Below are 16902 nucleotides of genomic sequence, written 5' to 3'. Positions count from 1 at the left end.
AAAGTGAATTCATGACACACCCTCCTCCCAGCCCATAATCATGTTTCTTTTAATGTCCATATGGGCCTTTGCCTCATTTGCCAAATACAAGAATCTTTTCCCTGAGCTACAAAGGGTAAAGCTCAAAAAGAAGCCATTGTTGCACATTCATAACCATAGTGACTGACAATTGGCAGTAAGTAAGCTAGGCTAAAGAGCTGTTGTCTTTTATGAAGAAGAAAAAAATCCTTAAACAAGCAGAGAACAGATATGTACACATTATGTTTAATCATTGGTGAAGTATTTTATTCAGATAGATACTCACTAATCAAAGCACTTAAAGATGCATACCCTGTGCTCTTGGATTTTTCTCCTCACAAATTTTAAATTTGTATGTTCTGATATCAGACGTCTGCAACCCTCTCAAAGAGGGCTTTCATTTTGATTCCGCCCTCGACAGCCCAAGTATTGTTTGGCAGCCATGCAATCATTCCAATTTTGTGCAGACATAATTCAATAAGTAAACGTTGGTGAATTTTTTTGTCCAATGTTTCATTCAAAAGTGAATAACTTTTACATTTCTAGCAAAATAGAAACTGAAATAAAGACAAATATTTTTTGAGGTAAAACTCGCTTATACCACAGGGGAATGCATCTTTAAGTGCCAAACTTGGAATGCTTTAATTAATTTTTGTATTTGGTTGGTAATTTATTACACCAGATTAAACACTACCCATTTTCGTTTCTGATTCATAGAGAGGTCAAATTAGATATGGTATTAATCATGTTAATGGAATTTGGAAAGTTTAGAGAATGACCATTTCTATGTATTTATTTGCAGTAGCTTTGCTACAAAGTTGAATTTTCTGATGAAAAAAAAATCACCAACAATCAAAGCTGTTACATAATCAGAAGAATTTTGCATCACTGTAGTGGTGTTCTACACCAAGGACATCTTTTGAGGACCACAATTATAATGACCTCATTGGCAGGCCTGGTTTTCCAATACAATTCAATGCTGGTTACTATGGAAATACTTGGAACCGTTCGCATGTTTTCATTCTGACAAAAGAAAATAAACTGCAGAATAAACTGCAAATCAAAAGGCACACAAGTCTTGCATAAAGTGATCATCCCATATCATTCTGCTGCCATATTCCAGAAACATCTCTCTTTGATTCAACAATTTCTCATCAATTTTTAATGAACTAAAAATGCAAGCAATAATCTGGTTTAGCATTTCTGATTGAAAATAATTTTGTTTGTCGTTTGTCAATTTTGATATACATGTATATGTTTTGGACTTTGTGTTGCAATCAAGAACAATTTCATTTCAATTATTTTTCAAGACTTTAAGTCTAGAATACAATTGCATACTTAAAATGAAAGTCTTAATATTCTTGAAAATATGGTTTTTAAATCCACTATGCTCTTTGGATTTGACAAACTTTAGTATAGTTGCTTTAATAGCTATTCCAGTTGCAATGGTATGTCAAACATGATATTTGTGTCACATCTGTGTTACATTGAAAACTACATTCATTGCCAAGTCAATGCAACGCAAGCAAACCTTGGCAACATTTGCAAAAAGCGAAGCAATGTTCATCATTGTTTGTTGCCAAACATCATCCTCAGAGCCGTCTACCGAAGTTTGGTTTTCAACTGAATTTTTTTCTTAAGCATTAGACACCACATATTTGGTTCACCACCGACGTTCTGACAAAATTACTCACTCAGCTTTTTCACTGTGATTACAAAAGTTTGCACTATCTTTACAGAATTACACCCAAAAATTGCTGCAGAGAAGGACCCCCCCCCCAACTCAAAAAGCCACACTTGATTCAAACCCTACTCTACAGCTGTGATTTGGTCTTGAGCCAAGCCTCGATGTTGGAGGCATCCCGGGCCAGCCATCTTGCACTCAGACGGATGTTCTCTGCTGACTGCTTGACTGTCCTCTCGGCAGATGGAGCCTCGTGAGTCTTGAAGAAAGCCTCCACCTCTTGGGCTTTTTCCTCGGAGGCAAAGCCTTCAGTGCAGTACTATCAACAAAAGAGGGAGTTTTCAAAATTACACACTAATACTGGTCTTAGCCTTCACCAACTTCGCTTCACCAACCCAACAATGTCCCATAGCTTTTCTAGTGTTACTTATTTATCTTTCCAAGACATATTCTATTGTGTTGCCTCCTTACTTTGAATTTACAATGATTGTGAATTTGATTTTTCTACAATAAGTGAAGTGTTGATACATGTAGTCTTACCCATTAATCGCTATGCAAGGCATAATACACTTTCAAATTGAACAGCAAGCCAGTGCCTGCATTCTACTGTTATAACTTACGAAAAAAACCTGCATTCTACTGTTAAAACTTACAAAAAAATCCGATTCGGGACATTGAGTTCAATGTCACGAATCAGATTTTTTGTTCCCAACTGAACATTCCAAGAAACGTCATTGTGAATTCAGGGCTTGTGGGCTGAGAGAAATTTCTGGCTCCAAGAGCGATATTGGCACCTTCTAGACCATGGATCTTCCTTTCCACATCCCTCTTTCTTCCCCCACCCTACCTACCACAACCCCTCCTCCATCACCAACTAGGGTCTAACCAATTTTCAAATTTGCCATGACTCGATGGTCAGCCCCTTCTATTTTTGGTTCCATAAATATTTGGTTCTGGATCTGCCAGTGATTTCACACTGGATTTACCTGCACCAGCCTAGACAGCAGGAAGCCACCAGAGTAGCGTGTTATCAGCTCCGTCCATTTTTGCTGCAAGAACGTCCATGCTAGCTGCTGGCCTTCCTTGGTACCCGTCAGCCCACCAATCACAAACACAGTGTCCTGGGCACGAACTTCTTCCTGCAAGTGAAAACCAATTTTTCGTTTTCTTTAAACGCATAGTAGTTTACTGACAGTGAAATTTACTGACATGAACTTGGCAGTCAAGTCATATAAGCTGCAAGAATTGAAATCAAGTCATCGCAAGTCAAGTTAACACAACTTATCACAGGTCAAACACAAGTCAATCACAAGATAATCAGAAGTCATAAAGTCTCAATTCCAGTGACAAGCCTTTCGAATTAACTGTAAAAAAGGCATTCCTTTGTTCATTCTGTGTCGTTGGGGCCTGACTGGTAATAGGACTTGCAGTCGACTTTATCACACCTCTATCAACTTCTACAATGACAATGGTTGCCACAGTCATGCATAACAGTTTCTCTTTACACTTTTTGCCGAAGTGGGCCAAGGTGCTATCTTTCTTTTCACAACATTTCAAAATCTTCATAGGGTAGAACTGTTTGGGTGACAGTAGACACACTCTTACCGTGAGTGCGAAATCTAAGACTTTCTGCATCAAGCTTGGGTCCTTGATGGATCCTAGAGTCCTCAAGATACGATCCTTTTCCTCCTGGAGATCCTGAGCCCTGAAAAGCTGTGAGAAAAAAATAGGACCAAGTTAAGCTGATGAAAATATGTGAATGCATGTACATGTACCTTGCAATTTCATACAGAGGACGATTCTCGGTTTCAAGTTGCCCTTATTTTGAATCAGTAGTAATGAGTTCTTCAACAGAGAAAAAAATAGTTGTCACTTCTGGACTTTATTGTACGATTACCTTCAGAATTTCATCAAATGTTGTCTGATCGCCATGAGACAATGCTGTGAGATAAACTGGAGCCCGCAGGTCAGCTGGTATCAGCTCCACACCCGAGCAGTGATTCTTGAAGCGTTTGTGGGCCTCTTCCACAGCATGAGCATGCCCATTACGACCCATTACTCGGATGGTCAGGCTCCGCAACATGGAGTCAAGATGCCCTGTGGAGAGAGCGAAATCATCGTAAAGGTACCTCTAAGAATCTTCAAATAGTCAGAACAGGCTTTTCTTCTTCAAAAGTAAGCACATCCATGAAATGTTGGCCCTTATACGAATCCATCCAAAAGTACCCCCAATAGTAACACAGAGTAAGGCAGACTCTTCAACGCAAATGCAATGCTAACGGCATTTGCTTGATACTTACTAAACAACGCTACCAATTTGTGCATTCACATGCATACGTGTGCCATTAGCGTGAACAAGTGCATTGCCCATATGGAGTGTTTCATTATCATTCCATCAAACAAAGGACACTTGTTACATAAGCAAGGAGAAAATATAGTACCTTCATCATCCTTGGGTGTCCATCCAAGCTTCTCGTAGCCATTTTTGAACAAGGTCTTAGTGAACTCCTTCAGCAGGTGGCCAAAGTCAGTGTTGGTCAGCAGTTTAGCCAGAGCTCCCAGGTTGGTGGCCAGCTCAGTCCAGACAGTGTAGTTGGTCTCGTTGGAGAAGGCCTCTATGACCTTCAGGACGTCCACAGTGTTGGCCTGACCTGCCTTGGCCTAGGATTATCGACGACAACAGGTCAAATGTATAAGGATCAACCCAATGAATGGAAAACTTGTCAGAATACTTTACTTCTGTTTTTTTAAGTAATTGGACATTTCAATTTTTCAAAACTTGTATTATTAGACATAGGTACTGCTCTGACTTTCAAAAATTTTGCACTTTGGCCACTGGCGGTGCTTTAGGAATTTCTATTTTGATTTACCATGGCCCATTCAACAATACTATGTTTCTTGAAGGAATAGTTAAAAAGTAGTCCACAGAAATACCTCATCATTTCAGAGGAAATTGGGATTCACTTTGATTTAATGAAGCTACATGTATTATGAGGTTATGCAGCCACAGTGGACAAACAAAGTGTGATTTTTTTTTCCAACACTGATATCAAAATCCCCACTGAATTTAAATAGCATATATATAGACCATATTGAAAAGTCCTGTGTTGCTATAATAAAAACAGCATGTGTGATGTGCTCACTCATGTTCGACATGAATACAGTACTTACCAATGCAAAGAGGTCACTCTCCAGGCCTAGTCTGTCGCGCGGAGGCATGGAACCATCTCTGATTCCTGGTAGTAAGGCATCCAGCATCTCACTGGAATAGTGCACACGGTAAAACCCAACTGTTCCAGGATTCAACTACAGTGAATACAAACAGCCAACACAGCAATCAGTGGATTATTCTTTGCATTACAAATAAGGCATCATGTGACATGTAATATGTTTTGTGCATCAAAGGTAGAATAGACCATTTTCATCTTTCCAAAAAGTAACCGACCAAATTACTGTCTAAAAGCTTACTTGGTTTAAAGTTAGTAATGACACTAAAACTCGCTGTGAAATTATTCCTTCTAGCATGCTGTCATTTTGAAAAAAACAATAAAAGACCGTCATTCCCAAAGATGTGTCACGTGATGCATTTTTGGAAATTTCTGTTGGCAGTTGGTTTGTAATTGGGCAAATCTGTGAATGGGCGACGTGCGCGCAGTTGCAATTTTTAACGAGAATTGTCGGTTCAGTGTATGACATCACACAGCAACAATAGGCTGAATGAGAATCATGTCCCGAATGCTGATTATGGGAAAGTACCCCCAATTGCAACAAAGAGTCACAGGATTGTATCATGACTCAGCAACCTTGGAATTGAAATCGAGATCCAGAATATTGTGTTTTCTCGAAATCTAAACATTCACAGAGCTAACGCTTCATCAGGGCCCAATTTCACGGCACTGCTAAGCACAGAGCCTCCGTCTATTTCATGGAGACCGTAAGCATAAGCACAGCAAAAGGCACGCTTACCTCAAGAGGAAAAATTTGCTTAACTTAGTGACGTAACAATAGAAATCTCCATGCACGCACGACCGTTAGCACGTCCACGCCGTGCTAAAGGTTAGCACATTTTTCCGCTATGCTAAGCACAACTTTTCTGCTAACTGTTAAGCAGCACCGTGAAATTGGGCCCAGGTTAGTTGTTTAACACCTGTCTTCAGATTTTGAGCACTTTTGTTGCCTCAAACGAAAAAAAATGCACCACTGACAAACGGTCTACTCTACCTTTAAGAAGGTTGTGTTTGTCATTATAGAATGAGGAAACAAGCACTGCCTTGTTTCATGGAGCTACTGGGTAGGAAATAGTGCTCAGCAAATTTATGTGGTCATTATGACATTTGGTTGGCAACCAGTTTCTGCTTGGCAAATATTTCCTGTCCTTAGCTCATTTGTTTGCAAAGCGGCTCCACAAAATTCGGGTCCAAGAGCTTTACCTTTGAAACAGTGATTTTATGCAAATTGATCTCAGAACCAAACAGACCTTACAAAAGAGATAAGGTGTCACATTTTGTCAAAACAAACTTTCATAAAACACTGAGTATACAGTGTTTATATGTCGTACTCTCCATCCTCCTATATGGAGCAGAAACATGGACACTCAAGAAAGAAGATGAAAACGGATTACTCGTCTTTGAAATGATGTGCCTTAGAAAGATCCTCGGGGTATCATGCCTGGATAAAACCCGCAACACCAAAATCCGTCAATCACTTGGACTCGGGCATACAATCATCGACAGGATAATATACAAATATAACATGGTTTGAGGGTGGACAGTCGATATTCGCTCCCCGAGGTATTGGAAGTTGACAAACTAGTTCCCGAGGCGAAGCCGAGGGAACTAGTTTGTCAACTTCCAATACCGAGGGGAGCTAATATCGACTGTCCACCTGAAATAAACCATGTTATATTTGTTTTACTATACCTCATACATATTCAGTTGCCGAATTTTGTTTTATTATGATGCACCTAAAACAAAATTCGGGGAAACTTGTACAGCTCACCAAAAGAATATTGTTGCTCAACTTCAATTACTCGTTCGGTTCGTTTGCAATATAATACAGTTACTACAGTTGTAAATACAGTTGTTTGCAATGTGTACAACTTTCTTTTGTACACGGTCCATACATTTTCTCCAGTACGGCATCATGGAGCTCGGGAAATTAACATTTACGCGAACCGTGCAACCATGCATATCTCCTGGGCGATGTTCGCGCGTGCGTACTGCACCCGTGCGACAGTTCCTCGATTGCTCTGTAAAGCGCATGTGTAGTAGACTGTCGCACGGGCAACCCATGCGACAGTCTACTACGCATGCGTATTTACAATGTGCGTGAATCCTCGCGCGCGCGTTTGGTAAACAGCAAGAATAACATCTGGCACGTGATGGTGAATTGACCAGTGAAAGTTCGGCTCTCGATCATGAATATGTATGAGGTATAGTAACACAAAAGAGAATGCGTTTCTTCAGTCACACCCAACGAATGACCGAAGTAAGATACCAAGAGATCCAACTTGAAGGGAACATTCAAGGATTAAAGGATACAGTCCATCCTGTAATGTTTTGATCAAATGCAAACATCAATGCCCGACAAAAGTCTGATGTGCATGTATTGGAGAAACACAGGTGTTGTCTCTGTGTACAGTGGGCAAGGCCTAAGGAATCACTCTGTTACCATTTCCCACGGCGGGTGTGAAACACGCTGTGGGCTTGAGCTGCTTATGTTTGATGGTTGGTTGGTGGGTGGGTTGGTTGGTGGACAGTTCACTTGGTGATATATTGTATTCATGCAGCTCGAGTATTACAGTTTTGCTTCCGAAGGCTGGTTTTGTACGCATGCATCTAATTTTTTAGATCACACACCATTTGTTTTTTGTTTTCTGTACTCTCGAGGTACTACTACGGCCGGGTTGCGCGCACACGGACGGTGCCGTAAGCCGTCTTCACACTTTACCCAGCCGCCATGGGTTGTACCACTTGGTACTTGTTTAACTATATTACCTTGACCCACTGGTCTGGTTGAACGTTCTCCAGGGTAACAGTAATGCTAGGTTTCTCCAGTAGGACCGTGTGTGCTGACTTGGTGGGATTGCCACTGGTGGCAATGTTTATGGGGACCTTCCACTGAGGACTCTCACCTAGAAATACCCACCAAAAGGAAAAGTGTTATCTAAAATCATATTTTTGTAAGAAACCATTCTGAATATTTCAAAATCCTCCAATGTGCATGGAAACAATGGCACATTCACCACACTCTATTGGGATATCATGGCCAATGATATGCAATACCGGATGGTCTCTAAATTCTTCACGCAAAATCTCTTGTTGGAGTTTGAAGAATCTGGAAAGGTAAAGGCTTAGACCAGGCCTAAATAGGCAACAAAAGTAAAACTTAATATGCACCAGCAGAAGGGCTGCTTTATGCAAAGGCTTAAAACAATCTCAAAGTGTATACCTTCAATGGGTCCATCAGCGCAGAATTTGCTCTGCGAGATAGACAGCACTCTGGATGTCCCCTGCTGCTCAGAGGACACCTTCAACACAGGGAATCCCATCTGTAGAGTCCAGGTACTCATCAGCTCCTTGATGCATTTGCCGCTGGCCTCCCCCAAGGCTTCCCATAAGTCCTCAGTGAAGGTGTTGGAGTACTTGAAACGTGTCAGGTACACGTTCATACCCTTTCTGAAAGTCTGTCGAGATAAATAACGTGAATCAGTCCTATTGCAAAGTGAAAAAGGCCTTATGTAAGCTCTTTTGTTGAGCAAAATGAGAAGCGATTACTTAGGCAGTAAAACACTAGCGCCCTTAATCCTTCAAATTACCTCATCGCCAATGTAGTCATGCAGCATCCGGATGATGGAACTGCCCTTGGAGTAGGAGATCAGATCAAAAATCTCATCAATTTCATCTGGGTGGCCGACGGGCACCTGAGCAAATGGAAAAATGAATGAAGAATCACTACCCACTGTGCAGTCTCAGATTCTCAGAAACTGTGATGTTCTTAAGGTTTAGATCCTAGAATACCAAAAGTTGATTAGCATTACCCTTCCCAACCTAATACCGTCAGGTCTCTAGTCTACCAGACATCCTAGTGTGATCCTTGATTTAAAAGATCTTCTTCAATGCTAATAAATAGTGAACTATTGATAGTAAAACACTGATTGGTGTTTACTTTGCAGGTACTTTACTTGCCTCAATAGGGTGGCTACTCTTCAGTGCATCCAACCCCAGTGCACGGGTGTAATCTGTAGTGATGAATTGCGTCCAGATTTCGTATTCTGGGAAGCAGTGGTCCACGCACAGGTATTCGATCCACGATGCAAAGCCCTCGTTCAGCCAGAGATGGGTCCACCACTCCATGGTGACAAGGTTGCCAAACCACTGGTGTGCAAGCTCATGGCCTGTACGATGAAACAAACAAAATTCACAGGAACAAAAAATGGATTTGGATTTAGCGGATGCACTTTAATACACTATCAACTCACTGTAGCAGTGGGAAATGGACGTCCATCCACTGCGTATTTCAAATGATCCAAAGTTATTCGCGGCGGGAGACAATCGCAAGTTCAATTCGAACATATTCACATGCTGACGACACCTGACGCTCATGCAAAGACGCTGTGGCTAATAGCTTTGGCACATGCAGGAAGTCATGCGTACTTCACACGAGAACCTGTACAGTACAGTGCGCACATGCTGTGTGTCCCGTCCATGGAGCTCTCAAAAGTGGTAAAAAGTGCCCTCTTTGTTGGCGCACGGAGCCCATAGCGTTCAAGTGTCATGTTCCTCTTTCTGTCAGGTTTGAGGGGTAACTAATCACCTTTTCTGTTTACAATGACAGTGATTGAATAATGGAGAAGGCTGGCTAAGGAATGACTGAAGATCAGCTTTTTGCACACACATAAGAATGTGAAAAATCTGCATGAGCCTGATAATGATGAGAAAAAAAAGAAAAACAATTGTGTTCTTTTAAACTTGTGTCCATTTTATCTATCAATGTAAACTTACCCACAACTAATGCCACCCACTGTTTGCCTGATGCTGATGAGTTCTTTGGATCCACCAGAAGAGCACTTTCTCTAGAAAATGAATGGGTCCATAAAAAATGTTCGTAATAGTGATTGTGCATTGTAAAAGAATTTACCATTTTGGGAGCCAAAGGGGATGTTCTTTATAGCCAAATGTTCGTAAGAGCAGTGTTCCTTATAGCGGCATTTCACTGACAGTAATGCAATGTCGGGAAGGACGGAACTTTCACTTTATGCTGAATAAAAGTTAAATTTACACATTTACCTCCATGCTACTAGAAACACATTTGTGGCTTGTTTACAACACATTTAGAACAACACAATGACGTGAAATAGCCATGAGTTTTTCTGAAAAGGGGACAAGGGAACATTGATTGTACCTGTAAGTAACAAGACCCCAGTTCTCCATGGCCCCGGCAGCAAAGTCTGGAATGGCGATCAGATCAATCTTGGGGAGAGGATAAGCCACATTGAAGTATTCCTTGTAGAAGGGCAATGTCTTCACTGCAACCTGCACAAACATCGGTGGATCAACAATTGCATATTTAAAAAGTCACTTCAGGGTGTGAAAGAGTTCCAGAGTTCTGCCAGACAAAACAGTATTAGGAATGACTCAGGTTTTCCCAAATATATTCAGATTTTGGTTGCAAACATTTCAATTTCAGGTATTTATCTACTGACTAGTCCTGTAAGTAATTCCAAATCATTGCAACAGTTGATCTATCAATGTTGTCGCTCCCTACTGATTCAAACGTCAAATTTTTCAGATATACTTTATTTCAAATCTTTAGAATAATTTGCATTGGCGCAACTTTGCAACACCAGTCTACCGGGACATGCAAATTATTCTATTATACATGTAGTTACTCACAATACAATGTACTATGCCACCAAGCATTTGCCTTACAGAAATCATTTTTTTGTTGACGGTATGGTTTTTTTTGTTGATGGTTTGGGTTGACATCCTATTCATGCTGTACCACACACACATGAATATTTTATTGATGGTTTTTTTTAGGAAAGAATTCAAATGAAATCAGCCACTACCAAGGAAAAACTAAAAACTACCAGTCCTTATTACCAAATACAAATCTTTTCAGGATACACTGCATGTTAAAGGGGCACTACTGCGTCCCGAAATCCTCGAAAATTTCATGCTCTGGATTGTTTTATAATCCTATTTCAAATATCTGGTTAGTAGGAAACCATCCTAATGTCTTATTTACCGTCCCCGAGAAAAGACCAAAAAACCTGGTTGTTTACAGCGGACACGACGGAGTGTGCATACGTTTTTCCTGTAGTTTTCATTCAATGTATGATACACGTTGTTCTGTCACATAAATATTACACACAGTACCAATGCACAAATGTGGTTTCTTACATGTCCGCAAAAGGCGAACACTTTATGGCTAGATATTATAACTAGCACAAACAGCCGATTTTTGGGGGTTGCAAAAGTGGACCCCGAAATTCATTCTCGCACGAAATAACACCAAAACGCCCAGTTTTGAAAGAATGGTTGTGTGGATGTTTATATGTTACTTTTGAATTGTCTTTCCAATTAACATAATTTCGATCAAAACGCCTTTTGGAGCCTGATTGGGCACTTTCCAGGAAGTAGTATCCCTTTAAGCAGGTTTTCTGTTGTGATTCACCTGGATTGTACTACAGACTGACACTCGTATGTTCTCCGGTGTGCAATTTCAGCTTTTTCAAATATAAATTCAATTACGTTCATTCTGATCTTTTATAAAACATGCATATTAATTTCCGAATGTGGTGGGGAAGGGGTTGGAGGGGACGAAATTTAATAAAGGGTCTAATACCCACCTCAAGAGCAAACTGCCCTTGCTCCTTTTTGGAGAGAGGGGTGTAAACCCTGACACAGACACCATCCAGCGAGGTGCCCTCAACGTAGTCAAACTCACCCACCACAAAGGCCAGCAGGTAGGTGGACATGACAGGTGTCTGGCCAAAGGTCACCACCTTGAGTTTGGGGTCATCTGGGCTGGGCTGGTCGCTTACTACATTCTGAAACAGGTAAAGTAATATTAAAAGTCTCAATGTTTTCTTTAATCAGGTTTTATGTTCTCTTTGTCCATCTGCACAATCTTTTGGTGGAACATAACAATGGACTGTCAACATTCTGCATATTTTTAGGCTTTAAGATTGGTCAGCTTGGAGACTAACACATTAGGAAGAGAATACTGTTAGAAAATTAGAGAAAACATACGTTGCTGCTTGGTTATTGCAGAACCAACTTCTTCACAGACGAGATTGAAAGTTAAATGGTATAATCCATATAATGTACCTCATTCTCGTATTCCAAGATGCAATGCTTAAAATTATACACAAATGAAATGGAAAGAGAGGACCCTGCCCCAATGCTTTCAGAGACTTGGCAGATGGTATTCAACTTACCATATTGGACAATGCCACTCGATCAGCTGGTGCCACCAAAGTCACATCAAAGGTGGCCTTAATCGCTGGCTCATCCCAGCACGGAAATGCTCTTCTTGCATCAGTGGCCTGTGGCAAACAACCCCAAACAAATATCAAAAAGAATAAATTGATGGCAAATCTTGGGCACAATTGAGGTGCAAATTATAGAACTTCCATAGCTGGATTGTGTTTTCCGCCACTGCCTGATTCCGATTATGTCTCCAAGATATTTTGGCGGGTTTTCCTCCTGCCTCTGAACATGTCTTCATTTTCTTCTCTCTATAGGTTGCTTCATGCTTGCTAGCTACAATACCATGGGACTTTTGAGGAATCTTTGGTTCCATTACTTGAAACAAATAATAAAAATATTACCATACAAAACGACATTACACTATGATTTGGAAAGCGTTCTTCAACCCTTGAGGATGGGCTTCTCCTAAGATGCCATGCAGCCATCAAGTTTAAAAATGCCAAGTCACAATTTTTAAATCTACCTCAAACTGAGTCACAGCACAGAAGCGTTCCTCTCCCTCCGGTGTGGTGTACTTGCCTCGGTAGAAACCCTTCATCTTATCATTCAGTTCCCCAGTGAACTCAAGACGCAACTCCCCCTTGCCTGTCTCCAAAGGGTTTGGGAATGTCAGGGTGGCAGTCTCATTCTCAGGACTGTAGCTGATATCACTAGTTGAGACATCTAAAATGCAAGAAGGAATAGCATTGTTCAGTGATTTTTAACGAGAAAGGTTGCTTCAATGTCATAAAACATATTATATTACATTTGCTGTAAGAGGCACTGTTCATGGTGGCATCTTTTACTTACATGTTTTGCCCAAGTGAAATCAAGGAAAGAGTGTTGCATCCTGACGCCACTTTTGTCATCATGTGTTATCTCAACAAGGTCAGTAATTACAAAAATGTTGAAAAGACATACATTCGGGACAGGGAAACATTTCCACTTTTGTTAAAAAATACTTTGAAAATGCACTTAGACTTTGTACACAACCAAAGAAGTGGTGTCTGGACACTACACAATGTAAGGTACATTCTTTCTGAAATCAGTATTTTGCCCACAATAGCAGCAAGTGGGAGGAGCATCCAATTATATAGCAACCTGTCCCAACTATTGCTTGGGCAGTACCAAAAGTGGTAACACAGTTGGGCATGCCTACCACCAGTACAAATGTTGTTGCCAAATTGGGTTGAAATTTATGCAAACTATTGTCAGTCACTGGTAGTTCATGATGTATGAAAGTCCATTATTTTATGTACAACTGCGTTGTTACAGAACCCCAACTACATCATGTAGGCCTATAGTTGGGATTAGCTGGAATAGTTGTGATGTATAAAATGCCCCAGCTCATAGAATATTGGTACACAGTCACCCACCCTTTCCACCAGAAACAAATGATGCCTTGGAGATCTTGATGTCAACACAGTTGAGCACTATCTTCGGTGTTGCCTCATTCACCTGAATGGAACAGTCAAAGAGTGCAAGGATAAGACCTAGACATTGTCAATTGCTAAACCCAAAAATTTAAGTCTCACATCCATATGTTTGGCTTTGAGAGTCAAAACACTTCATACAGGGCAAATCCGCAATATAGAACCTACAAGAAAAAAAAAAGAGACGATGCAACCAATCGAAAATAACTGCATTAAGTTTGGATAAAAGTGTAGTTTAGGAACCTGTTATATTAAGAGAACAAAAAGACATGTTTCGAGACTTACCTAAATATTTGGCAATGATACACAAGCAAGAAAAGTCATTTTTTATTTGGCCTTTCCGAAAGAAAAGTCACTTGCTTTTGGACTTACTGAAATTATTTGTTAATGATACCATGTTGAATATCAACAGCCTTAATTTTGTAGAAAGAGGGCAGGGTTTTGATTCATGAGGGACATGATGGCACATGTATTGCTGTGACTCCAACACCTAAAATTAGGCTCTGTTAGACAGGTTAGAAAGTTGCAAGTTCATGTAGGCCTAATGACAAAAATTACAAAAATCTAGAGTTAATCATTCATTGTAAAAAAAGAAGACTTCTTGGGGCTGCAAAAGTCACTTTGGACTCACCTGAATAAAATAATTTGCTTAACATTAAACATGGCTAAGACATGGCAGAGGTTTCTGCACAGTATAGGAAGATGATGATGATGATGAAGATACATGTACCAACGTAAAAAAAGGTTGCAACCTGACGCCACTTCAGCGGTTGTGTTCAAAGTCTATGGAGAGTCCAAAACATGTCCAACAAAATTGGAAATGTTTCTCTAATCTCAGTCCCAGAATCATGTTTCATAGTTATTTTTGCAATGACTGACCTTCATTGAGATGATATAGGCCTACGCCTATGATTGAAGAGAAAAGTGGCATCAGGTTGCAATATTTTCCAAACCATATGTTGAATTTTAGGAAGCAGAACTCTTTCCCTAGTAAAAATTAGAGTTGTCCTAACTACACTTTTACCAAAGTTCGGTACCCATCAATTATAGATAACACACGTTAGACCATGGAGCTATATGGTAAGACCATGGAGGAATAAGAATCCTCCATGGTAAGACTCATTCATCGTAAGATGAGCGAGCAAATGCAAAGACATTATATGAACTCACCAAAACGGCCACAGCCACATCTCCAGCGAACGTGAATTGCTTGAGATCGGGCGCAAGTTTTAGCTTGTAGTTCGAGGGCACAACCGTCTTTGGCAATCGCTCAAATGGTTTCTTCTCCGGCATTTTGGGTTGATTGTAATATTCACAACTAACGTTAGTTAGAACAAAAGTACAGAGGTATAACCACCGGCAACGCTACGTGCAGCTAGAGGAGGGCGACAAGTCAGTATAACGCGTAGGTGGTTAACTCCGACGCGATGGATGGAGCATGCATGCAGTGCACAAAAATGCAGTGCGAGTGAGCTAGCTTTACCTGTACACGTGATTTATCACATGGGGTCAACGGATAGCTGAGCCTAATCGCCTGGGGGCGCTCTTTTCTTACATTCGGTTAATATAGGTTTTCCCGGCTATTTTAACACTTGTATCACACGAATTCCCTATATCGATACTTTAATTTCGTCCCCGAACATCGCCAAGCTCAATTCTCAATTTGAATTTCAAAAAGCCACCACTAGATTTCATTTAAGGTTCAGTATAATTCAAATTGTTAGCAATCCGATTCGTCCAAAATCTTTGAAATTCGTCTCGTGAAGCAATCGGCGTTGAATTGAAAAAGCAAATTCGTTTTTTGTCATTCGTTTTCATAATGTTCTTGTCGTTACATTTCGTCTCTCGCGACTTAAAACGTTACGATTAAAAATGTGCCCAATCTTTGGACTTGTTTGCGCATTAATTAAATTTAAATTTTTAACAAATATGTCCTTATAAATTAAAGTATAGCTGTAAGTTTTGAGTTTTATTTGACAATTAACATTAAAATCAGAAATTGAACTTTCACTATAGGCTCTTTGCTTAGCATATGGAAATTAAGCATTATAAGATCAAACACCTTCGTAATGTTGCTCTTTGATTTATGTATATGAATAAAACAACAGAAATAAGGCATGTCTATCAAAGAACAACATTAAGAAGGTCTTTGATCTTAATGCTTAGTGTCCATGTCATAAGTGCATATTGTGAAATGTCAATTCCTGACTCTAATGTTAATTGTGAAACACGGAAATAAAAATTCATACCTTACAGCTAACTACTTTTATTTATACATATGTTGAATTATCATTGTTTTAATACGCATAATTCTTCAAATAAGTCTAAAGATTGGGCGCATTTTCTAATCGTATACGATTTAAGCCACCGGGATGAAATGTAATGACAACAACATGAAACGAATGACAAAAAAACGAATTTGCTTTGTCAATTCAACGCCGATTGCTTCACGAGACGAATTTCAAAGATTTTGGACGAATCGGAATGCTAACAATTTGAAGTATACTGAACATTAAATGAAATCTTGTGGTGGCTTTTTGAAATTCAAATTGAGAATTGAGCTTGGCGATGTTCGGGGACGAAATTAAGGTATCGATATAGGGAATTCGTGTGATACAAGTGTTAAAATAGCCGGGAAAACCTATATTAAGTTTCCGCTCCAAAATTAATGCAATTTTCTCTCCTAGTGAAGTTTCAATTTGTTTGTTTTGTTTTAACGAGCAAAAAAATTATGTCTGTTTTGGGAGTTTGAATTAATTGAAGCACATTGTCTGAATCAGTGTCGGGCATTTTTTTTTCTTCAAAGAAATCAAACATTTCCCGTCATAACTAAAATGTCACGGAAGGCGGATTTTGATTGTGTAGTGAAAACTTTTGTATTGTGCCAGAAAAACAGCAATTAAAAAGGTTGAAACGCAAAAAAAAAGAGATGGTAATGACTTTCGCAAGCTCGTTCGATACTCAAGATTGGAGATCACATGTATTGTTAGCGTCAATGGTCCCAATTATGCATAGAACAAGTTTCTGAATTAGGTCCTAATTTTTTTCTATTGCTTGTCTTTTTGTTGTCATGCGGAAATAAACGAATCTGCAGTGAAGAATAAAGATACGACTGGTAGTGGTACAGTTTTCCCTCTGTGCAACCGTTGCGAACAAAATTATGAATAAAACGTCTTGTAATTTAATATTTTTTTGAAATGCAAAATCCAAAAAGGCAGTTCAACAGTGGCGTAAAACTATAGCGTTAAAGTTGGCGGAGGGGCTTGGGATGCACCGGGGGGGGGGGGGGGGG

At 39.9% G+C, this 16902-nt stretch overlaps 1 protein-coding gene across 1 annotated transcript; it reads right to left on the bottom strand.

Annotated features, from left to right (window-relative positions):
- Positions 1-253: 253 nt before the first annotated feature.
- Positions 254-15078, bottom strand: LOC119721283 (puromycin-sensitive aminopeptidase-like). The gene is made up of 17 exons (XM_038191283.1): positions 14781-15078; positions 13554-13635; positions 12662-12861; positions 12147-12254; positions 11556-11756; positions 10106-10236; positions 9706-9776; positions 8890-9098; positions 8520-8624; positions 8153-8387; positions 7699-7835; positions 4874-5008; positions 4144-4363; positions 3600-3799; positions 3308-3415; positions 2689-2841; positions 254-2021 (listed from the first exon to the last, which is right to left on the bottom strand). The coding sequence occupies exons 1-17, from the start codon at positions 14901-14903 to the stop codon at positions 1833-1835; spliced, it is 2607 nt and encodes an 868-aa protein (XP_038047211.1). The 5' UTR covers positions 14904-15078; the 3' UTR covers positions 254-1832.
- Between the last annotated feature and the right edge of the window lie 1824 nt (positions 15079-16902).

This window comes from Patiria miniata, unplaced genomic scaffold (assembly GCF_015706575.1).
Source record: "Patiria miniata isolate m_02_andy unplaced genomic scaffold, ASM1570657v1 HiC_scaffold_13, whole genome shotgun sequence".
In the NCBI taxonomy this organism is placed as follows: domain Eukaryota; kingdom Metazoa; phylum Echinodermata; class Asteroidea; order Valvatida; family Asterinidae; genus Patiria; species Patiria miniata.
This window is presented reverse-complemented; position numbering and strand designations above follow the sequence as displayed.